Consider the following 25,290-nt stretch of genomic DNA (forward strand, 5'->3'; position numbering starts at 1 on the left):
ACTACAATCTTTATCGGATTGCGCCCCTGGTATATAAGTTTCCCAAGTTACCTATTTGAATGGGAAAGTTTAATAAAAAACAGACATCTATATGTGTATTTAGCCAAGGTAAAACATATATAACCTCAGGAACCAGAGGTCAGCATTTTTATTAACAATTCCATACTTTACTAACCTGTCCATTGCTGTTGTAACTCTGCGTAAACTGGCAGTAACACTGTTAAAACAAAAGCATCTAATGGAGATACTTCTTGTAACCACCAGTTTACAACAGCAATGGACACAAGGACAAATATCTTGTAATTCAAACTGCGTTTGAGCTTTCTAAAACAGTGTGTTTAATGTGTGTAATTAGGAACTACTATTAATATATTTCATTAAAAAAAAATCCCAGCAGATTTAGCCTCACATTTAAAAGCATGTGTAACTTACCCTTTTTCCACGCTGAGCAACATCTGGTGTTTTGTTAAGAAGTTTCTCAATTAGATATTCCCTATTCTGTAAAACATAAAGCAAAAAATGTTCAATGGCTGAAAATATGACACTGCAATGCATACAATAGAACAATCACACAGACAGGTAGGTTATTCTACAAACAGTTTTCAGCAATTAATCTCCTAGGCTCAGAAGCATGCACATGTATTTAGTACGTCTAACAGTGATACAGAGCATTGTTGCAAATACTGCCACATAGTGCTGAAAACATGTGCACACTCCTGAGCCTATCTTAGTATGCTCTTATAGAAAGAAGTTTCAACAACGGATACCAAAGATAAAGATGTAAATTTAAAACGGAAGTAAATAGTACATTGTAACGCTGTTTAAGATGGCATACTTATTTTAACTCCCATGCCCCTATAGCTTTCACTCCGTTGGTTAAATGGGCTGTAATGTCTATACATCATATACTTGAAATAAATTATTTTTAAAAAATATATACTGCTATTTAAACATAATGATAAATGATTATTATGATTATATAATGACTAGGCGATAAGCCTGACCAGAGGGAAAAAAATAAACAAAGCTATCCAAAATAAAAACACAGCCTAATCTAATACTAAACTACCAATAGCCCTTAAAAGGGCCTTTTGTAGGGAATTGCCTTAAGTTAAACAACTCCTTTACTAACAAAAATTACCAATTACCCCCTAACAGTAAACCCCCCCACCCAACCAACCCCCCCAAAATAAAAAATTAAACACTAAAAAAAACTAAACTACACATTGCCCCTAAAGGGGCATTTGTATGGGCATTGCCCTTAAAAGGGCATTCAGCTCTTTTACTGCCCTTAAAAGGGCAACTAGCCTATATAATTTTACAGTCCATTAAACCCCTAATCTTAGCAATTAAAAAAAATTAAAAAAAATAAAAGACTAAGCCCAAAATAGGTACCGTTCCTGAAGTATGGCGGTGAAGGTCTTCTTTAAGGCGGCTCTGTCATCTTCTATCTTCATCCTGTGCAAAGGTGGCGCGGAGCGGAGGTGCAAAGCGGTCTTCCCTGATGTGCAGATCCGGAGAAGTAGTCCTCAGCGGCGGTCTTCAGCGGCGTGGAGGCTCCTCTTTATCCGATTTTCGGCGTACACTGAAAATTAAATGCAGGTCAATTTGGGGTAACTTGCATTCCTATTAGCTGAAATTTTGAAATCAGCCAATAGGATTAGAGCTACTGAAATCCTATTGGCTGTTCAAATCAGTCAATAAGATTTCAGTAGCTCCCATCCTATTGGCTAATTTCAAAATTGCAGCCAATAGGAATGCAAGGTACCCCAATACATATGGGGTACCTTGCATTCAATCTTAAGTGTGCGACGGACGATTGCATGAAGAGGAGCCTCCACGCCACTGAAGACCGCTGCTGAGGATCCGTGAATAGGGGAAGCCAGCTCCGCACCTCCGCTCTGAGCCGCCTTCACTCCTGATAAAGATAGAAGATGATGGAGCCTCCTGGAAGAAGACCTTCTTCGCCGGACTTCAGGAACAGTGAGTACCTATTTGGGGCTTAGTTTTATGAATTTTTTTAAAAAAAATTTATTTATTTTTTTAAGATTAGAGATTTAAAGGGACAGTAAACCTAAAAAATAATGTTATATAATTCTGAATGGATCAGAATTATATAACATTATTTTACTGCTATAGTTATAAAACCCTTTTCTCTTCTTAAGTGTATCCAGTCCACGGATCATCCATTACTTGTGGGATATTCTCCTTCCCAACAGGAAGTTGCAAGAGGATCACCAACAGCAGAGCTGCTATATAGCTCCTCCCCTAACTGCCATATCCAGTCATTCTCTTGCAACTCTCAACAAAGATGGGGGTAGTAAGAGGAGAGTGGTGTATTATAGTTATCTTCTTTCTTCAATCAAAAGTTTATTATTTTTAAATGGTACCGGAGTGTACTATTTCATCTCAGGCAGCATTTAGAAGAAGAATCTGCCTGCGTTTTCTATGATCTTAGCAGAAGTAACTAAGATCCACTGCCGTTCTCACATATGTCTGAGGGGTGAGGTAACTTCAGAGGGGGAATGGCGTGCAGGTTATCCTGCAATAAGGTATGTGCAGTTAAAATTTTTCTAGGGATGGAATTTGCTAGAAAATGCTGCTGATACCGGATTAATGTTAGTTAAGCCTAAATACAGTGATTTAATAGCGACTGGTATCAGGCTTATTACCAGAGATACATACTCTTATAAAAGTGCAATATAAAACGTTTGCTGGCATGTTTAACCATTTTTATATATGCTTGGTGATAAAACTTATTGGGGCCTAGTTTTTTTCTACATGGCTGGCTCGATTTTTGCCTAGAAACAGTTTCCTGAGGCTTTCTACTGTTGTAATATGAGTGGGAGGGGCCTATTTTAGCGCTTTTCTGCGCAGCTAAAATTACAGACAGAGACATTCAGTTTGCCTCAGCAGTTCCCTGCATGATATAGGACATCTCTGAAGGGCTAAAAAGGCTTCAAAAGTCGTGTTTGAGGAAGGTAACAGCCACAGGAGAGCTGTGGCAGTTGTTGTGACTGTTTTTAAAAACGTTTTTTTTCAATGTTATTCCGTTTTTGGTATTAAGGGGTTAATCATCCATTTGCATGTGGGTGCAATGCTCTGCTAACTTGTTACATACACTGTAAAAATTTCGTTAGTGTAACTGCCTTTTTTCACTGTTATTTCAAATTTTGACAAAATTTGTTTTTCTTAAAGGGGCAGTAACGTTTTTTATATTGCTTGTTAACTTGGTTTAAAGTGTTTTCCAAGCTTGCTAGTCTCATTGCTAGTCTGTACAAACATGTCTGACACAGAGGAAACTACTTGTTCATTATGTTTAAAAGCCATGGTGGAGCCCCGTAGGAGAATGTGTACTAAATGTATAGATTTCACCTTAAATAGTAAAGATCAGTCTTTATCTATAAAAGAATTGTCACCAGAGGGTTCTGTTGAGGGGGAAGTTATGCTTAACTCTCCCCACGTGTCGGACCCTTTGCCTCCCGCTCAGGGGACGCACGCTAATATGGCGCCAAGTACATCAGGGACGCCCATAGCCATTACTTTGCAGGACATGGCTGCTATCATGGATAATAACCTGTCAGCGGTATTAGCCAGATTGCCTGAATTTAGGGGCAAGCGCAATAGCTCTGGGGTAAGATGAGATACAGAGCGCATAGATGCTGTAAGAGCCATGTCTGATACTGCGTCACAATATGCAGAACCTGAGGACGGAGAGCTTCAGTCTGTGGGTGACATCTCTGATTCGGGGAAACCTGATTCAGATATTTCTAATTTTAAATTTAAGCTTGAGAACCTCCGTGCATTGCTTGGGAAGGTGTTAGCTGCTCTGAATGACTGTGACACAATTGCAGTGCCAGAGAAATTGTGTAGACTGGATAAATACTATGCAGTGCCGGTGTGTACTGACGATTTTCCAATACCTAAAAGGTTTACAGAAATCATTAATAAGGAGTGGGATAGACCCGGTGTGCCGTTTCCCCCCCCTCCTATTTTTAGAAAAATGTTTCCAATAGACGCCACTACACAGGACTTATGGCAGACGGTCCCTAAGGTGGAGGGAGCAGTTTCTATTTTAGCAAAGCGTACCACTATCCCGGTTGAGGACAGTTGTGCTTTTTCAGATCCAATGGATAAAAAATTAGAGGGTTACCTTAAGAAAATGTTTATTCAACAAGGTTTTATTTTACAGCCCCTTGCATGCATTGTGCCTGTCACTGCTGCGGCGGCATTCTGGTTTGAGGCCCTGGAAGAGGCCATACATACAGCTCCATTGACTGAAATCATTGACAAGCTTAGAACACTTAAGCTAGCTAACTCATTTATTTCTGATGCCATTGTTCATTTGACTAAACTAACGGCTAAGAATTCCGGATTCGCCATCCAGGCGCGTAGAGCGCTATGGCTTAAATCCTGGTCAGCTGACGTGACTTCAAAGTCTAAATTACTCAACATTCCTTTCAAGGGGCAGACCTTATTCGGGCCTGGTTTGAAAGAAATTATTGCTGACATTACTGGTGGTAAGGGTCATACCCTTCCTCAGGACAGGGCCAAATCAAGGGCCAAACAGTCTAATTTTCGTGCCTTTCGAAATTTCAAGGCAGGTGCAGCATCAACTTCCTCTGCTTCAAAACAAGAGGGAACTTTTGCTCAATCCAAGCAGGCCTGGAAATCTAACCAGTCCTGGAACAAGGGCAAGCAGGCCAGAAAGCCTGCTGCTGCCTCCAAGACAGCATGAAGGAACGGCCCCCTATCCGACAACGGATCTAGTAGGGGGCAGACTTTCTCTCTTCGCCCAGGCGTGCGCAAGAGATGTTCAGGATCCCTGGGCATTGGAGATCATATCTCAGGGATATCTTCTGGACTTCAAAGCTTCTCCTCCACAAGGGAGATTTCACCTTTCAAGATCATCTGCAAACCAGATAAAGAATGAGGCATTCCTTCGCTGCGTGCAAGACCTTCTAGTAATGGGAGTGATCCATCCAGTTCTGCAGACGGAACAAGGACAGGGTTTTTACTCAAATCTGTTTGTGGTTCCCAAAAAAGAGGGAATCTTCAGACCAATTTTGGATCTAAAGATCTTAAACAAATTCCTCAGAGTTCCATCATTCAAGATGGAAACTATTCGGACCATCTTACCCATGATCCAAGAGGGTCAGTACATGACCACAGTGGACTTAAAGGATGCCTACCTTCACATTCCGATTCACAAGAATCATCATCGGTTCCTAAGGTTTGCCTTTCTAGACAGGCATTACCAATTTGTAGCTCTTCCCTTCAGGTTGGCTACAGCCCCGAGAATTTTTACAAAGGTTCTGGGCTCCCTTCTGGCGGTTCTAAGACCGAGAGGCATAGCGGTGGCTCCTTATCTAGACGACATGCTGATACAGGCGTCAAGCTTTCAAATTGCCAAGTCTCATACAGAGATAGTTCTGGCATTTCTGAGGTCGCATGGGTGGAAAGTGAACGAAGAAAAGAGTTCTCTATCTCGTCTCACAAGGGTTTCCTTCCTAGGGACTCTTATAGATTCTGTAGAAATGAAAATTTACCTGACGGAGTCCAGGTTATCAAAACTACTAAATGCTTGCTGTGTTCTTCACTCCATTCCGCGCCCTACGGTGGCTCAGTGCATGGAAGTAATCGGCTTAATGGTAGCGGCGATGGACATAGTGCCATTTGCGCGCCTGCATCTCAGACCGCTGCAATTATGCATGCTCAGTCAGTGGAATGGGGATTATACAGATTTGTCCCCTCTACTAAATCTGGATCAGGAAACCAGAGATTCTCTTCTCTGGTGGTTATCTCGGGTCCACCTGTTCAAGGGTAAGACCTTTCGCAGACCGGATTGGACGATTGTTACAACAGATGCCAGCCTTCTAGGTTGGGGTGCAGTCTGGAACTCCCTGAAGGCTCAGGGTTCATGGACTCAGGAGGAGAAACTCCTCCCAATAAATATTCTGGAGTTAAGAGCAATATTCAATGCTCTTCTAGCTTGGCCTCAGTTAGCAACACTGAGGTTCATCAGATTTCAGTCGGACAACATCACGACTGTGGCTTACATCAACCATCAAGGGGGAACCAGGAGTTCCCTAGCGATGTCAGAAGTCTCCAAGATAATTCGCTGGGCAGAGACTCACTCTTGCCACCTATCAGCGATCCATATCCCAGGCGTAGAGAACTGGGAGGCGGATTTTCTAAGTCGTCAGACTTTTCATCCGGGGGAGTGGGAGCTCCATCCGGAGGTGTTTGCTCAATTGGTCCATCGTTGGGGCAAACCAGAACTGGATCTCATGGCGTCTCGCCAGAACGCCAAGCTTCCTTGTTACGGATCCAGGTCCAGGGACCCAGAAGCGACGCTGATAGATGCTCTAGCAGCTCCTTGGTTCTTCAACCTGGCTTATGTATTTCCACAGTTTCCTCTGCTCCCTCGACTGATTGCCAAAATCAGACAGGAGAGAGCTTCAGTGATTCTGATAGCGCCTGCGTGGCCACGCAGGACCTGGTATGCAGATCTGGTGGACATGTCATCCTTTCCACCATGGACTCTGCCTCTGAGACAAGACCTCCTAATACAAGGTCCTTCCAATCATCCAAATCTAATTTCTCTGAGATTGACTGCATGGAGATTGAACGCTTGATCCTATCAAAGAGTGGCTTCTCAGAGTCAGTCATTAATAACTTAATACAGGCACGAAAGCCTGTCACCAGGAAAATCTACCACAAGATATGGCGTAAATATCTTCATTGGTGTGAATCCAAGAATTACTCATGGAGTAGGGTTAGGATTCCTAGGATATTGTCCTTTCTCCAAGAGGGTTTGGACAAAGGATTATCAACTAGTTCTTTAAAGGGACAGATTTCTGCTCTGTCTATTCTTTTACACAAGCGTCTGGCCGAAGTTCCAGACGTTCAGGCATTTTGTCAGGCTTTAGTTAGGATTAAGCCTGTGTTTAAACCTGTTGCTCCTCCATGGAGCTTAAACTTGGTTTTTAAAGTTCTTCAAGGGGTTCCGTTTGAACCCCTTCATTCTATTGATATCAAACTTTTATCATGGAAAGTTCTGTTTCTAATGGCTATTTCCTCGGCTCAAAGGGTCTCTGAGTTATCTGCCTTACATTGTGATTCTCCTTATCTGATCTTTCATTCAGATAAAGTAGTTCTGCGTACAAAACCTGGGTTTTTACTCAAGGTGGTTTCTAACAAGAATATCAATCAAGAGATTGTTGTTCCATCATTGTGTCCTAATCCTTCTTCAAAGAAGGAACGTCTTTTGCATAATCTAGACGTAGTCCGTGCCTTGAAGTTTTACTTACAAGCTACTAAAGATTTTCGTCAAACATCTAACCTGTTTGTGGTTTACTCTGGACAGAGGAGAGGTCAAAAGACCTCGGCAACCTCTCTTTCTTTTTGGCTTCGGAGTATAATCCGTTTAGCCTATGAGACTGCTGGACAGCAGCCTCCTGAAAGGATTACAGCTCATTCTACTAGAGCTGTGGCTTCCACCTGGGCCTTTAAAAATGAGGCTTCTGTTGAACAGATTTGCAAGGCTGCGACTTGGTCTTCGCTTCATACCTTTTCAAAATTTTACAAATTTGACACTTTTGCTTCTTCGGAGGCTGTTTTTGGGAGAAAGGTTCTACAGGCAGTGGTTCCTTCCGTTTAAGTTCCTGCCTTGTCCCTCCCATCATCCGTGTACTTTAGCTTTGGTATTCGCATCCCACAAGTAATGGATGATCCGTGGACTGGATACACTTAACAAGAGAAAACATAATTTATGCTTACCTGATAAATTTATTTCTCTTGTAGTGTATCCAGTCCACAGCCCGCCCTGTCCTTTTAAGGCAGGTCTAAATTTCAATTAAACTACAGTCACCACTGCACCATATGGTTTCTCCTTTCTCGGCTTGTTTCGGTCGAATGACTGGATATGGCAGTTAGGGGAGGAGCTATATAGCAGCTCTGCTGTGGGTGATCCTCTTGCAACTTCCTGATGGGAAGGAGAATATCCCACAAGTAATGGATGATCCGTGGACTGGATACACTACAAGAGAAATAAATTTATCAGGTAAGAATAAATTATGTTTTTTCCCTTTTAATATTTAAAAAACATGCCGCTTTTACAGACCCGCTCTCTGCTCTCTGCTGAGCGGGTCTGTTTTTTTAAGTCAGCGCATCGGGCCAGCTGTATAGTCACAGCCCGGCCCGACCGCGCCATAAGATTAAGTGCAGCTCACTCCTGTGACAGGAGCGACCTGCACTTAGTCTTATGGCGCGGTCGGGCCGGGCTGTGACTATACAGCTGGCCCGATGCGCTGACTAAAAAAAACAGACCCGCTCAGCAGAGAGCAGAGAGCAGGTCTGTAAAAGTGGCATGTTTTTTAAATATTAAAAGGGAAAAAAGGGTTTTATAACTATAGCAGTAAAATAATGTTATATAATTCTGCACTATGTGCAGAATTATATAACATTATTTTTAGGTTTACTGACACTTTAATAAAAGGTATTAGTAAAAGATTTTTTTATTTTGGGGGGTTTTTACTGTTAGGGGGGACTTAGTATTTTTTTTAAATGTAAAAGAGCTATTTAACTTAGGGCAATGCCCTACAAAAGTCCCTTTTAAGGGCTATTGGTAGTTTAATTTAGATTAGGGGGTGTTTTTATTTTGGTTAATTTTGTGTATTTTTTCTGTAATTTTAGAGTTTTTTATTTTTTGTAATTTTAGATTATTTTTTTTGCAATGTAAGGTTTTATTTAAATGTAACTTAGTATTGGGGTTAATTTAGGAGGTGTTAGGTTAGGGGGCTTAGTAATTAAATTAGTTATTTGCATTGCGGGCAGTTGGCGGTTTAGACGCTAATAGGCTAATTAGGTTCATTGCGATGTGGGGTTTTGTCGGTTTAGGGGTTAATAGGCTAATTAGGTTTATTGTGATGGGGGTTTTGTCGATTTAGGGATTAATATGTTAATTAGAGGTATTTCAATGTGGGGGGTTGGCGGTTAGGGGGTTAATATTTTAATTATGTTATTTGCGGATTAGGGGTTGTTAATTACTCTTTTCTTTCATGTAATTGGCAAGAGTCCCTGAGCTAGTGACGTATGGGATATACAATCCTACCAGGAGGGGCAAAGTTTTCCAATCCTCAAAATGCCTATAAATACACCCCTCACCACACCCACAATTCAGTTTTACAAACTTTGCCTCCTATGGAGGTGGTGAAGTAAGTTTGTGCTTAGATTCTACGTTGATATGCGCTTCTCAGCATTTTGAAGCCCGATTCCTCTCAGAGTACAGTGAATGTCAGAGGGATGTGAAGTATCACCTATTGAATGCAATGGTTTTCCTTGCGGGATATCTATTTCATAGGCTCTCTGTTCTCGGACGTAGAGATTCATCTCCTACCTCCCTTATTCAGATTGACGATATACTCTCATATCCCATTACCTCTATTGATAACTGTTTCAGTACTGGTTTGACTATCTGCTATATGTGGATGGGTGTCTTTCGGTAAGTATGTTTTCATTACTTAAGACACTCTCAGCTATGGTTCGGCACTTTATTCATTTATATAAAGTTTTAAATATATGTTTATGTATATATAAATATAGGTTTATGTATATTTCCTTTTGCAAACTATCAGTTTCATATTTGGGAAAAAAACATATTTAGGAAAATATTTTTTTCTTACCTGGGGTATAGTCTTTTCTCAATTTACTGCTTTTCATTAAATTTTGCGGGCAAAATTATGCTTGCGAGGGCACAAAATGCCAAAGTGTACTGCGTAATTTTTGGCGTGAGAATTTTTTGGCGCGAGGGTACGTCCGATGACGCAAATTCGTAATTTCCGGCATCTTAGTTGACTCTGAGTTCCTTACACAAGGTTCCGTCTTCTATGTTGCGAGTGTGTCATTTCCGGATGTTGTTAGCGCCAAAGAATTTTCAGTTTGCGTTGTGCGTCATACTTGGCGCAAATAATATAATTATTTCAATCCCCATTCCTATATGCCTCTTGCCTTTTTTTCTATGTCAGAGGGCTATGCTGTATTTTTTTCCATTCCTGAAACTGCCATATAAGGAAATTGATAATTTTGTTTTATATGTTGTTTTTTCTCTTACATTTGCAAGATGTCTCAATATGATCCCGTCTCAGAAATCACTGTTGGAACCCTGCTGCCTGATAACAGTTCTACCAAATCTAAGCGCATTTGTTGTAAATTGGTGGAGATTATATCTCCAGCTGTGGTATGTAATAGTTGTCATGATAAGCTTTTACATGCAGAGAATGTGCCCATCAGTAATAGTACAATGCCTGTTGTTCCTTCAACAACTAATGTACATGATACTGTATACCTGTGAATATAAAAGATTTTATTGATGATGCGATTCAGAAGTCTTTGTCTGCCATCCCGCCTTCTAATAAACGTAAAAGGTCTTTTAAAACGTCTCATAAAGTTGATGAATTTGAAAATGACCGACAACATACTGAATTATTGGAATGCTGACATGGTATCTCTTTCTTTCCAAGGTAATAAGTTATTTGGTTCTCAGTTGGATTCGATTATTTCAACTGTCACTGGGGGGAAGGGAGTTTTTTTGCCTCAGGATAAAAGACCTAAGGGTAAATCTAAAGCTTCTAACCGTTTTCGTTCCTTTCGACAAAATAAGGAACAGAAACCTAATCCTTCCCCCAAAGAATCTGGTTCCAATTGGAAACCCTCTTCAAGTTGGAGTAAATCAAAACCAAAGTCAGCCCCCAAGTCTGCATGAAGGTGCGGCCCTCATTCCAGCTCTGCTAGTAGGGGGCAGATTAAGTTTCTTCCAAGACTTTTGGGCAGATTCTGTCCAAAATCAATGGATTCAAAGTATTGTCTCTCAAGGGTACTGAATAGGATTCAGAGTAAGACCTCCTGTGAGAAGATTTTTTCTCTCACGCATCCCAGCAAATCCAGTAAAGGCTCAGGCTTTTCTGAAGTGTGTTTCAGACCTGGAGCTTTCAGGGGTAATTATACCAGTTCCGTTTCAGGAACAGTGTCTGGGGTTTTATTAAAATCTATTCATTGTCCCAAAGAAAGAAAATTCATTCAGGCCAGTTCTGGATCTAAACATTTTGAATTGTTATATAAGAGTGCCAAATTTCAAAATGGTGACTATAAGGACTATTCTGCCTTTTGTTCAGAAAGGGCATTATATGTCCACAATAGACTTACAGGAAGCATATCTTCATATTTTGATTCATCCAGACCACTATCAGTTCCTGAGATTCACTTTTCTAGACAAGCATTACCAATTTGTTGCTCTTCCATTTGGCCCAAGAATCTTTTCAAAGGTTCTCAGTGCCCTACTCTCAGTAATCATAGAACGGGGTATTGCGGTGTTTCCTTATTTGGACGATATCTTGGTACTAGCTCAGTCTTTACATTCTGCAGAATCTTACATGAATCAACTAGTGTTGTTTCTTCAAAGACATGCTTGGAGGATCAATTTACCAAAAAGTTATTTGATTCCTATGACAAGGGTCACCTTTTTAGGTTAAAATAGATTCAGTGTCCATGACTCTGTCTCTAACAGAAAAGAGACAATTAAAATTGGTTTCAGCTTGTCAGAACCTTCAGTCTCAATCATTCTCTTCAGTAGCTATGTGCATGGAAGTTTTAGGTCTCATGACTGCAGAATTGGACGCGATCCACTTTGCTCGTTTCCATATGAGACCTCTCCAGCTTTGTATGCTGAACCAATGGTGCAGGGATTATACAAATATATCACAATTAATATCCTTAAATCCCAATGTTTGACTATCTCTGACTTGGTGTTTGGATCACCATTGTATAGTTCAAGGAGCCTCTCTTGTTCGTCCAACCTGGACTGTGATCACAATAGATGCAAGTCTTTCAGGTTGGGGAGCTGTCTGGGGATCTCTGACAGCACAAGGGGTTTGGAAATCTCAAGAGGCGAGGTTACCAATCAATATTTTAGAACTTTTTCAGAGCTCTACAGGTTTGGCCTCTGTTGAAGAGAGAACCGTTTATTTGTTTTCAAACAGACAATATCACAATTGTGGCATATGTCAATCATCAGGGTGGGACTCACAGTCCCCAAGCTATGAAATAAGTGTCTCGGATACTTGTTTGGGCGGAATCCAGCTCCTGTCTAATTTCTGTGGTTCATATCCTAGGTATAGACAATTGGGAAACGGATTATCGCAGCCGTCAGACTTTACATCCGGGGGAGTGGTCGCTCCATCCAGATGTGTTTTCTCAGATTGTTCAGATGTGGGGGTCTTCTAAAAATAGATCTGATGGCTTCCCATCTAAACAAGAAACTTCCCAGGTACCTGTCCAAGTCCAGGGATCCTCAGGCGGAAGCGGTGGATACGTTAGCAGTTCCTTGGTGTTACCAACCTGCTTATATCTTCCCGCCTCTGGTTCTTCTTCCAAGAGTAATTTCCAAGATCATCAGGGAACAATCGTTTGTGTTGCAGGTACCTCCAGCATGGCCTCACAGTTTCTGGTATGCGGATCTTGTTCAGATGTCCAGTTGCCAACCTTGGCCAGTTCCATTAAGGCCAGACCTTCTGTCTCAAGGTCCGTTTTTCCATCAGAATCTTAAATCATTAAATTTGAAGGTATGGAAATTGAACGCCTAGTGCTTAGTCATAGAGGTTTCTCTGACTCAGTAATTAATACTATGTTACAGGCTCGTAAATCTGTTTCTAGGAAGATTTATTATCGTGTTTGGAAGACTTATATTTCATGGTGTTCTTCTCATAAATTCTCCTGGTATTCTTTTAGAATTCCTAGAATTTTACAGTTTCTTCAGGATGGTTTGGATAAAGGGTTGTCTGCAAGTTCCTTGAAGGGACAGAACTCTGCTCTTTCTGTTTTATTTCACAGAAAGATTGTTAAACTTCCTGATATTCACTGTTTTGTACAGGCTTTGGTCCGTATTAAGCCTGTCATTAAATCAATCTCTCCTCCTTGGAGTCTTAATTTGGTTTTGAAGGCTTTACAGGCTCCTCCGTTTGAGCCTATGCATTTTTTGGACATTAAACTACTTTCTTGGAAAGTGTTGTTCCTTTTGACCATCTCTTCTGCTAGAAGAGTTTCTGAATTACCTGCTCTTTCTTGTGAAATCTCCTTTTCTGATTTTTCATCAGGATAAGGCAATTTTGCGGACTTCATTTAAATTTCTACCTAAGGTTGTGAATTCTAACAACATTAATAGAGAAATTGTTGTCCCTTTTTTGTGACCTAATCCGAAGAATTCTTTGGAGAAATCATTGCATTCTTTGGATGTGGTAGGAGCTTTGAAATATTATGTTGAAGCTACTAAAGATTTCAGGAAGACTTCTAGCCTTTTTGTTATCTTTTCTGGTTCTAGGAAAGGTCAGAAGATTTCTGCCATTTCCTTGGCATCTTGGTTAAAGCTTTTGATTCATCAGGACCCGCCTCAGAGAATTACAGCTCATTCTACTAGATCAGTCTCCACTTCGTGGGCTTTTAAGAATGAAGCTTCAGTTGATCAGATTTGCAAAGCAGCAACTTGGTCTTCTTTGCATACATTTACTAAATTCTACCGTTTTGATGTATTTGCTTCCTCAGAAGCAGTTTTTGGTAGAAAAGTTCTTCAGGCAGCCGTTTCAGTTTGATTCCTCTGCTTAAGTTTTAAATTTAAGTTTTGCTTTTCATTTATGAGAATAAACTTATATTTTGGGTTGTGGATTATTTTTTCAGCGGAAAATGACTGTTATTATTTTTTATCCCTCCCTCTCTAGTGACTCTTCTGTGGAGTTTCACATCTTGGGTATTGCTATCCCATATGTCACTAGGTCATGGACTCTCGCCAATTACATGAAAGAAAACATAATTTATGTAAGAACTTACCTGATAAATGAATTTCTTTCATATTGGCAAGAGTCCATGAGACCCACCCTTTTTTTGGTGGTTATGAATTTTTTGTATAAAGCACAATTATTTCCAAATTACTTTGTTGATGTTTTTTACTCCTTTCTTTATCACCCCACTACTTGGCTATTGGTTAAACTGAATTGTGGGTGTGGTGAGTAGTGTATTTATAGGCATTTTGAGGTTTGGGAAACTTTGCCCCTCCTGGTAGGATTGTATATCCCATATGTCACTAGCTCATGGACTCTTGCCAATATGAAAGAAATGAATTTATCAGGAAAGTTCTTGCATAAATTATGTTTTTATTTGTTACAGCTCACACACTAACTGCAATATCCCAGAAAATCTGCCAGCAACTTTCAAGCTCACACACTAACAGCAATATCCCAGAAAATCTGCCAGCAACTTTCAAGCTCACACACTAACTGCAATACCCCAGAAAATCTGCCAGCAACTTTCAAGCTCATATACTAACTGCAATATCCCAGAAAATCTGCCAGCAACTTTCAAGCTCACACACTAACTGCAATATCCCAGAAAACCTGCCAGCAACTTTCAAGCTCACACACTAACTGCAATATCCCAGAAAATCTGCCAGCAACTTTCAAGCTCATACACTAACTGCAATACCCCAGAAAATCTACCAGCAACTTTCAAGCTCACACACTAACTGCAATATCCCAGAAAATCTGCCAGCAACTTTCAAGCTCATACACTAACTGCAATATCCCAGAAAATCTGCCAGCAACTTTGAAGCTCACACACTAACAGCAATATCCCAGAAAATCTGCCAGCAACTTTCAAGCTCACACACTAACTGCAATATAATAATAATAATAATAATAATAATAGTACTAGGTTAGACAAAATAACTAATGTCCCATTCTTTATTTAGTCCTAAAGGGACCCTGGTCTTAAGTTTAAAGATCCAGTAGAGTTCGTATTATTCTTACTATCCCATGACCCTTGGGTATGAGTGAGGCTAGTCAGCATTGCTTTGATTGCTTAGTTGAACGAACATGGAGTTATCCCTTTTTTGTCTTTATATACATGAATATGCACCCACATAAACTAATGTGTGAAGATATGCATAACATTACTCTCAATATGAGCTATTGGTTTCTCTTACGAAACTTAGATTTATGCATGCTTATGTGTGTAAATATATATGTGTTCATGTATACATGTATGTTTCTCAACTCTCTGCATCCGGTTGTTTTAGCCATCATGCCCATGGGATCAAGTGTCCGTGTTCTGTACCTAGTCGGGGGGTTTGAGTTTGGACATCTGCTTATTTGTATACCTATTGAGTTCATCCAATATGTGAGTAATTGGTTTGTGTACATGGTGCATTTGATCGTATAGCTATACCTGATATAGGAGAGGATTCCCTTTTTCCTTTTTTCATGATATTTGTATATTGCAAAACTTAAGACAGCTATTTTCTTGGGTACACCTTTGTGCACACACCAATAAGTATTTGGATATATTAAAAACATTGTATGTGTTTTCACACTAACTTTTAGATTTTGTTATCTCCAGATACCATCAGAGTTGAACTTTGCAGGAGACCGTACTCAAAATGGTGTATTATATTATATTGTGAAATCAAAAATTTATGACACCAGGGTATTGGATTCTGACTGACTATGTGAATAGGCAGATAAATGCTGCACTTATTGTGGCACACAGTACGGGACATATTGGACATATTGGTAAATGGTAGCTCATATGTATTATTGCTGCGATATTGCTGTCACAATGAGGAGTTTGGATATGCTGATAAATGCTGGTGCATTTCTGCACAATAGCAACTGTTGATGAATGGAGAGAACTTTTAAAGCTCCTTGTACAACAGCTTATATATATGGAAAGTGTCTCTATTATAGTGGAGTGGCTTTTTGCACCAGCGTTTTTTGGCCTATGTAATAGGGGCCCTCTGAGTGAATTGAAAAACTCTATGGAGTGTCCCTTTAATGTTTGAATTGTCTGAATTGTCTTTTTTGTTCTTGTTATATATGTTTTTTTGACTTTACTTACTTTTTTAATTTTCTTTATCTCTGAACAACATTGCTTATAATGGCCAAAATCCTTAATAGAATGTTGTGTACTAGTACAGGGACAGCACTGTAAATGAGATGTATCTTGTTCCGTTTTTATATACACAAATGTTTTTGTTTTTCACTGTACTTTATTTTTATGTTTTAAATTTAGTTATGTGTGGGCAAAAGTGTGGGTAAGTATTGCCTGATATAAGGATAGGTTGTGTACATGCTCATTATGTCTCTGATGAAGCGCCACTAGAGGGCGGGAAACGCGTCAGACACCTTTTGCTATGTTTGTTTCTTTCATCTATATGCAATAAATTTGCTTTCTTCTGTTATGTGTGATCAGTCCACGGGTCATCATTACTTCTGGGATATTATCTGCTCCCCTACAGGAAGTGCAAGAGGATTCACCCAGCAGAGCTGCTATATAGCTCCTCCCCTCTACGTCACCTCCAGTCATTCTCTTGCACCCAAAGACTAGATAGGAGGTGTGAGAGGACTATGGTGATTATACTTAGTTTTTATAACTTCAATCAAAAGTTTGTTATTTTACAATAGCACCGGAGCGTGTTATTACTTCTCTGGCAGAGTTTGAAGAAGAATCTACCAGAGTTTTTTATTATGATTTTAACCGGAGTAGTTAAGATCATATTGCTGTTTCTCGGCCATCTGAGGGAGGTAAAAGCTTCAGATCAGGGGACAGCGGGCAGTTGATTCTACATTGAGGTATGTAGCAGTTTTTATTTTCTGAATGGAATTGATGAGAAAATCCTGCTATACCGATATAATGACATGTATGTATACTCTACACTTCAGTATTCTGGGGATGGTATTTCACCGGAATTACTCTGTAAAAGTACATTAAACCTTTTAATAGGTATTTAATTCATGTTAAACGTTTTTGCTGGAATGTAGAATCGTTTGCATTTCTGAGGTACTGAGTGAATAAATATTTGGGCATTATTTTTCCACTTGGCAGTTTGCTTGTTTTGATTATGACAGTTTCGTTTCTCTCTCACTGCTGTGTGTGAGGGGGAGGGGCCGTTTTTTGGCGCTCTTTGCTACGCATCAAAAAATTTTCAGTCAGTTACACTTATATTTTCTGCATGATCCGGTTCATCTCTGACAGAACTCAGGGGTCTTCAAACTTCTTTGAAGGGAAGTAGATTCTCTCAGCAGAGCTGTGAGATTTAATAGTGACTGTGATTTAAAACGTTGCTCTGTAATTTTTATGTTTAAAATTTAATCCTGGTCGGCTGATGTAACTTCTAAGTCCAAATTACTTAATATACCTTTCAAGGGGCAAACTTTATTTGGGCCCGGTTTGAAAGAAATTATTGCTGACATTACAGGAGGTAAGGGCCACGCTCTACCTCAAGACAAAGCCAAAGCTAAGGCTAGACAGTCTAATTTTCGTCCCTTTCGGAATTTCAAAGCAGGAGCAGCGCCAACCTCCACTGCACCAAAACAGGGAGGACCTGTTGCTCGTTACAGACAAGGCTGGAAGCCTAACCAGTCCTGGAACAAGGGCAAGCAGGCCAGTAAACCTGCTGCTACCTCAAAGACAGCATGAACCGAGGGCCCCCGATCCGGGACCGGATCTAGTGGGGGGCAGACTCTCTCTCTTCGCCCAGGCTTGGGCAAGAGATGTCCAGGATCCCTGGGCGCTAGAGATCATATCTCAGGGATACCTTCTAGACTTCAAATCCTCTCCCCCAAAAGGGAGATTTCATCTGTCAAGGTTGTCAACAAACCAAATAAAGAAGGACGCGTTTCTACGCTGTGTACAAGATCTATTATTAATGGGAGTGATCCATCCGGTTCCGCGGTCGGAACAAGGACAAGGGTTTTACTCAAACCTGTTTGTGGTTCCCAAAAAAGAGGGAACTTTCAGGCCAATCTTGGATTTAAAGATTCTAAACAAATTCCTAAGAGTTCCATCGTTCAAAATGGAAACTATTCGGACAATCTTACCCATGATCCAAGAGGGTCAGTACATGACCACAGTGGATTTAAAGGATGCTTACCTTCACATACCGATTCACAAAGATCATTACCGGTATCTAAGGTTTGCCTTCTTAAACAGGCATTACCAGTTTGTAGCCCTTCCATTCGGATTGGCTACGGCTCCAAGAATCTTTACAAAGGTTCTGGGTGCCCTTCTGGCGGTACTAAGACCGCGAGGAATTTCGGTAGCTCCGTACCTAGACGACATTCTGATACAAGCTTCAAGCTTTCAAACTGCCAAGTCTCATACAGAGTTAGTTCTGGCATTTCTAAGGTCGCATGGATGGAAAGTAAACGAAAAGAAGAGTTCTCTCTTTCCTCTCACAAGAGTTCCATTCTTGGGGACTCTTATAGATTCTGTAGAAATGAGGATTTATCTGACAGAAGACAGATTAACAAAGCTTCTAAATGCATGCCGTGTCCTTCATTCCATTCAACTCCCGTCAGTAGCTCAATGCATGGAGGTGATCGGCTTAATGGTAGCAGCAATGGACATAGTTCCCTTTGCACGCCTACATCTCAGACCGCTGCAATTGTGCATGCTGAGTCAGTGGAATGGGGATTACTCAGATTTGTCCCCCACTCTGAATCTGGATCAAGAGACCAGAAACTCTCTTCTATGGTGGCTTTCTCGGCCACATCTGTCCAGGGGGATGCCGTTCAGCAGGCCGGACTGGACAATTGTTACAACAGACGCCAGCCTTCTAGGTTGGGGCGCTGTCTGGAATTCTCTGAAGGCTCAGGGACAATGGAGTCAGGAGGAAAGTCTCCTGCCAATAAACATTCTGGAATTGAGAGCAGTTCTCAATGCCCTTCTATCTTGGCCCCAGTTAAAGACTCGGGGGTTCATCAGGTTTCAGTCGGACAACATCACGACTGTAGCTTACATCAACCATCAAGGAGGGACAAGAAGCTCCCTAGCAATGATAGAGGTATCAAAGATATTTCGCTGGGCAGAGTCTCACTCTTGCCACCTGTCAGCAATCCACATCCCGGGAGTGGAGAACTGGGAGGCGGATTTCTTGAGTCGCCAGACTCTTCATCCGGGGGAGTGGGAACTTCATCCGGAGGTCTTTGCCCAAATACTTCAACGTTGGGGCAAACCAGAGATAGATCTCATGGCGTCTCGCCAGAACGCCAAACTTCCTCGCTACGGATCCAGATCCAGGGATCCGGGAGCGGTTCTGATAGATGCTTTGACAGCACCTTGGAACTTCAGGATGGCTTATGTATTTCCACCCTTCCCACTGCTTCCTCGATTGATTGCCAAAATCAAACAGGAGAGAGCATCAGTGATTCTAATAGCGCCTGCATGGCCGCGCAGGACTTGGTATGCAGATCTAGTGGACATGTCATCCTGTCCGCCTTGGTCTCTACCTCTAAGACAGGACCTTCTGATTCAGGGTCCATTCAATCATCAAAGTCTAACTTCTCTGAAGCTGACTGCTTGGAAATTGAACGCTTGAATTTATCAAAACGTGGTTTTTCTGAGTCGGTTATTGATACCCTGATACAGGCTAGGAAGCCTGTTACCAGAAAGATTTACCATAAAATATGGCGTAAATACCTATACTGGTGTGAATCCAAAGATTACTCCTGGAGTAAGGTTAGGATTCCTAGGATATTGTCTTTTCTACAAGAAGGTTTAGAAAAGGGTTTATCGGCTAGCTCATTAAAGGGACAGATCTCAGCTCTGTCCATCCTGTTACACAGGCGTCTGTCAGAAAATTCAGACATCCAGGCTTTTTGTCAGGCTTTAGCTAGGATCAAGCCTGTGTTTAAAACTGTTGCTCCGCCATGGAGTTTAAACTTAGTTCTTAACGTTTTACAGGGTGTTCCGTTTGAACCCCTTCATTCCATTGATATAAAATTGTTATCTTGGAAAGTTCTATTTTTAATGGCTATTTCCTCGGCTCGAAGAGTCTCTGAGTTATCAGCCCTACATTGTGATTCTCCTTATCTGATCTTTCACTCAGACAAGGTAGTTCTGCGTACTAAACCTGGGTTCTTACCTAAGGTAGTCACTAACAGGAATATCAATCAAGAGATTGTTGTTCCATCCTTGTGTCCAAATCCTTCTTCAAAGAAGGAACGTCTTCTACACAATCTGGATGTAGTTCGTGCCCTCAAGTTCTACTTGCAGGCAACTAAAGATTTTCGCCAAACTTCTTCCCTGTTTGTCGTTTATTCTGGACAGAGGAGAGGTCAAAAAGCTTCTGCTACCTCTCTCTCTTTTTGGCTTCGTAGCATAATACGTTTAGCCTATGAGACTGCTGGACAGCAGCCTCCTGAAAGAATTACAGCTCATTCCACTAGAGCTGTGGCTTCCACTTGGGCCTTTAAGAATGAGGCCTCTGTTGAACAGATTTGCAAGGCTGCAACTTGGTCTTCGCTTCATACTTTTTCCAAATTTTACAAATTTGACACTTTTGCTTCTTCGGAGGCTATTTTTGGGAGAAAGGTTCTTCAGGCAGTGGTTCCTTCTGTATAATGAGCCTGCCTATCCCTCCCGTCATCCGTGTACTTTTGCTTTGGTATTGGTATCCCAGAAGTAATGATGACCCGTGGACTGATCACACATAACAGAAGAAAACATAATTTATGCTTACCTGATAAATTCCTTTCTTCTGTTGTGTGATCAGTCCACGGCCCGCCCTGTTTTTTAAGGCAGGTACATATTTTTTAAATTATAATTCAGTCACCACTACACCCTTGGTTTCTCCTTTCTCGTTGGTCTTTGGTCGAATGACTGGAGGTGACGTAGAGGGGAGGAGCTATATAGCAGCTCTGCTGGGTGAATCCTCTTGCACTTCCTGTAGGGGAGCAGATAATATCCCAGAAGTAATGATGACCCGTGGACTGATCACACAACAGAAGAAAGGAATTTATCAGGTAAGCATAAATTATGTTTTTTTGGATATTTGAACTTTTGTGCAGCTCTCCCGTTTTTTTGTATTAGTATGTGCGGTTGGTTCCCGCACCTTTGAGCTTTGCACCTTTTCCTGAATCGAAGACCCACTACGGAGACATTTGCGTCCGCTACAGCGGGTGACGTCATATACCCGGGACAGATTTCGGCAGAGAACTCCGGGAGCTGTGCAGCCGCAACTACCTCTTCTATTGTCATACTACACTGTGCCTTTAAATGGGCACTGAAAACAAAATATATACATTTCCTCTAAAGAAATACACTTAGATTAGCACTTGAACATTTTAGTTACTAACATTTTTAACGGAAAAAAATAAACAATCATCTCTCCTTTTATGCACATCAGCTTGTTTGTTTTTTTTTAGTTAAGTAAGAAACATCCATCTTATGCTACTGTCAGGTCACTGTGTTCCATCCAGGTGACTCATTTGTCAGCCCTTCAGATTACAAGTAATTCAAGGCACTTTCCAGTATTACAAATCTCTCTAGATCATAGGACATCCTGTGTGGCATACTCACTATACATTAAAGCACATTAACAAAACACTGTGAATCAGCTCAGTAAAATAAGGGAAGCTGCAGAGTTTGTTTTGTATTTTTTTATATGGAGTTATATCAGGTATTTGTAAATCTTGAGGTGTATGTATATCTGCCTCAGACAGATCATTTCAGTTAAAGGGACACTGTACTATATACTTTGTTAACCTTTGAAGTTTTCCAAATGATTTGCTATACATACTGCAGAGTATTATATGTATGACAAATTGTTCCTTCATGTTTATTTCTGTATTTAAAATAGCATTTTTTCTCATTAAAGCCATCACTTAGGGCAGTGATGGTGAATCTTGGCACTCCAGATATTTCAAAACTACATTTCCCATGATGCTTAAGCACTTTGAAGTCCAGTCAAGCATCATGGGAAATGTAGTTCTGAAACATCTGGAGTATCAAGGTTTGCCATCACTGACCTCGAACATGCCCATAAAAATAGACTGAGCATGCCAGAAAAGCAGTATTGCTAAATTTATTTATGTTAGGTATTTAAATGCCAGTTATGTCTAGGGGGTTGAATAAGCACAATAAGTTGTTTCCCATACAAATTATTTCTCTTCCTCATATTCCCTATTAGAAGATCACTCATTGCTATTGTCTTATCTTCACTTAGCTTTTCTACATCAAAATGGTGTTACTTATATTTTCAGTACGGTGGGGATACAACAGGCCAAAGTAGATATTTTAAATAGCAAATAAAGGTAAAATAGCTGTTTACAGGTTCCATTGCAGGTAAAATGGACCATTGGAAATAAAGGGGAGTAATTTTTAGAGTACAATGTCCCTTTAAAGGGGTATAAAATTGAAATACACATGAATGCCCTTTACAGGAATAGTAAAGTTCAACATTAAACGTTCATGATACAGATAGAACATACAGTTTTTCAAAACTTTCAAATTAATTCTATGATCAAAATGTCTTGATTCTCTTTGGATCCTTTGTTAAAGAGTAAGCCTTAGTAAGCTAATGGCCAGTCGAGAGCATGCACGTGTCTTAAGCAGTTTATGGCTTTGATTTAATAAAACTTGTTAGTAAAACTAACCTCACTGAAAAAACAATATTGATGCTCAAAATGGTCCGATCCATAAATATTTGTAACCGCCTCTTGTCAGAGCAGCCAGTGGCAAGGCCTCCATTAAAAGCAATCATGACTTTGCTTAAGTTCTATGGGACCGCTAGAGGATCCCTGGACCTAGATCCGTATCTTTGGTGCTTGGCATTGAAGCGGGAAGCCATCAGATCTTTGTCTGGAACACCCCATCTGCAAGTTATTTTCGGAAATACCTCCTGATTCAGGGGCCACTCCCCTGAGTGGAGAGTCTGCCTGCTCAGGAAATCCGCTTCCAATTCTCCACACCTGGAATGTGGATAGCCTTAATCTGACATTGATGTCTCTCCGCCCACACAAGGATTTGAGACACCTCCTGCATTGCCAGAGAACAGAGAACTCTGTGTGCCTCCCTGATGGTTGATGTAGGCCACCATGGTCGTGATGTTGTCCGATTGGAATCGTATACAATGGGTGGAACCCAACTGAGGCCACACTAGAAGTGCATTGTATATAGCCCTCAACTCTAGAATGCTGATCAGAAGGAACACTTCCTCCTGGCACCAGGTTCCTTGGGCTCTCAGGGAACCTCACACCGCACCCCAGCCAGACAGACTCGCGTCTGTGGTGATTATTATCCAAGAGGGGCAATGGAAACATGTCACTAGGAGAACTGGAGTTAGGGATTGCCACCAGGCAAGACTCCCTCTTCCCTGGGAGACCAGGCAGATGATCTGCAACAGATCTAAATGATCTCCATTCTATTGTCTGAGCATACACAACTGAAGTGGTCTCAGATGATAATGAGCAAACGATATAACATCTGATGCTGTCACTATTAGACAAACCACCTCTATGTATTGTGCCCACCAAAGGATGAGCAGTGGCCTGAAGCAGGCGACAAAATTTCTGAAGCTTCTCTCTGTGCTGATTTGTGAGGTAAATGTGCATAGTGACATAATCTATAATCATTCCCAAAAAGTTTACCCTCTTTGTAGGGACAACAACAACTTTTGTGTGTGGTCTGATCCAGTGGTAAGGATGGAGCCTGGACCAGAATGTCATCCAGGTAAGGAGCTATTGCAATCTCCTGCAGACGAACTGCGAACAGCAGAGCTCCCTGCATCTTGGCGAAAACTCTGAGTGCCGTAGCCAGTCCAAATGGAACCACAACAAACTGGTAGTGCTTGTCTAGAAAGGTGAACGTAGGAAATGGTAGTGATCTTTGTGAATCAGAATGTGAAGGTATGCGTCCTTTAGGTCTATAGTAGACATGAACTGACCCTCTTGAACCAGGGGAAGGTTGGATCTTATTGTTTCCATTTTGAAGGTGGGAACACTTAGGAATCTGTTGAGTCCGTTCAGGTCCAAAATAGGGCAAAACGTGCCTTCTTTCTTGGGTACCACGGACAGATTGGAGTAGAAACACTTTCCTCTCTCTGATGTAGAAACTGGAACCACCATTCCCATGGCAATGGTGTCTTCCATGCAGCAGAGTAGTGCCACTCTCTCTTAGTGGGTTTCCTGACACTCTTCACACCAAGAAGCAGTCCCATGTGGGATGGGACCAAAAGCTTATTCTGTATCCCTGATAAACAATGTACAGCAGGAGGGCAGAGCCAGCGCTCAATGGAGACGGCTGCATGCAAGTGAGCTCCTGAAACCCTAACGGGCAAAAATCCACATTTCGTAACATTTATGGCCACGGATCCCCTGGTTTTGGACCTTAATGGAAGCGGGGTCTAGCTAATGTGTATAGGAGGAGTAACTAAGCTTGTATACGCTGGGACCGAGGTCCATGGATCTTCTACATAACGGAGTGAGCCACGTGGGCGGACTGCTCGCACACCGGAACATAATAAATGCTGCAGCTCCAGGCCAAAGGACTCCACCATGAAACAGGTACTAGAGGCATAAAAATGCTTATACCAAGTCTCTGGGCATGATGTGTATAACAGCGTAGCAGCATACAATATCGCTGGGGGCTTGGCATGAATAAAAATTACACACACTGGCACATCTAAGCCTACTAACAATGGTTATTAATGCCTCTACTATTACTGTTGCACCATAAAATTGGTAAAACAATGTGCAACACCAGTATTCTAAAATCTGCGTCACACTCCCAAAACAAAAGTAAGGGATCTGGAAGACTTCAGCCTCTATTACCCTGCGAAAAATAGAACATGCTTTTTATCACCTATATATTTGGAAGAGGGGATTGTGGACTCCGGTCTCTGTTCCTGATTTTACCTCACTACTTAAAGCTCTTTTGTTCTACTGATTTGTCAGACAAGATAGCCCTAGATCATCACTGGGACAGGTTGGGCTCTGCTCTTCTCACAGTAAAGTAAAATTCCTGGAGGGAACTTAACACACTCTGACTTGAAACAAGTTCAAGGTCACTTCACTTTTTCTCCTCTATCAATTAGAGCTGGAAAAAATCTAAAACCATGTCTCCCAAAAAAGGGACTAAAATGGACAAACAAGCTAAAAAACAACCCTCTTCCACACCAACGGTGAATGACTTTTTCAAACACATAGAAGCTCCCTCAAAGGCATAAAACAAGCCCCCGGTCACCAACCCTGGGGACTCCTCGTCAAACTCTGAATCAGATGATGACACTCTGGAATCGACAATAGCAGTACCCAGAGCACTCCTAAAGCTCTCCCTTCTAAAAAAGACTTTACTGAGCTTATCTGTCAAGTTAAGCAGTGTATCAGGGTAGAAATTTCGGAGATAAAAAAGGATTTGGCAGAGCTTGGCCAAAGGGTTGTGAAACTAGAAGGAGACTCAGATCTATTC

General features: G+C 41.2%; 1 protein-coding gene across 1 annotated transcript in view; it reads right to left on the minus strand.

Moving 5' to 3' along the window:
• Window positions 1–25,290, minus strand: part of STK39 (serine/threonine kinase 39) — a 1,002,247-nt gene that overhangs the window by 665,641 nt on the left and 311,316 nt on the right. Inside the window, exon 10 of the mRNA XM_053698395.1 lies at window positions 433–498. Coding sequence (XP_053554370.1) covers window positions 433–498 — 66 coding nt within the window. The remainder of the gene's footprint in view (window positions 1–432; window positions 499–25,290) is intronic.

This window comes from Bombina bombina, chromosome 1 (genome assembly GCF_027579735.1).
Source record: "Bombina bombina isolate aBomBom1 chromosome 1, aBomBom1.pri, whole genome shotgun sequence".
NCBI classification, from domain to species: domain Eukaryota; kingdom Metazoa; phylum Chordata; class Amphibia; order Anura; family Bombinatoridae; genus Bombina; species Bombina bombina.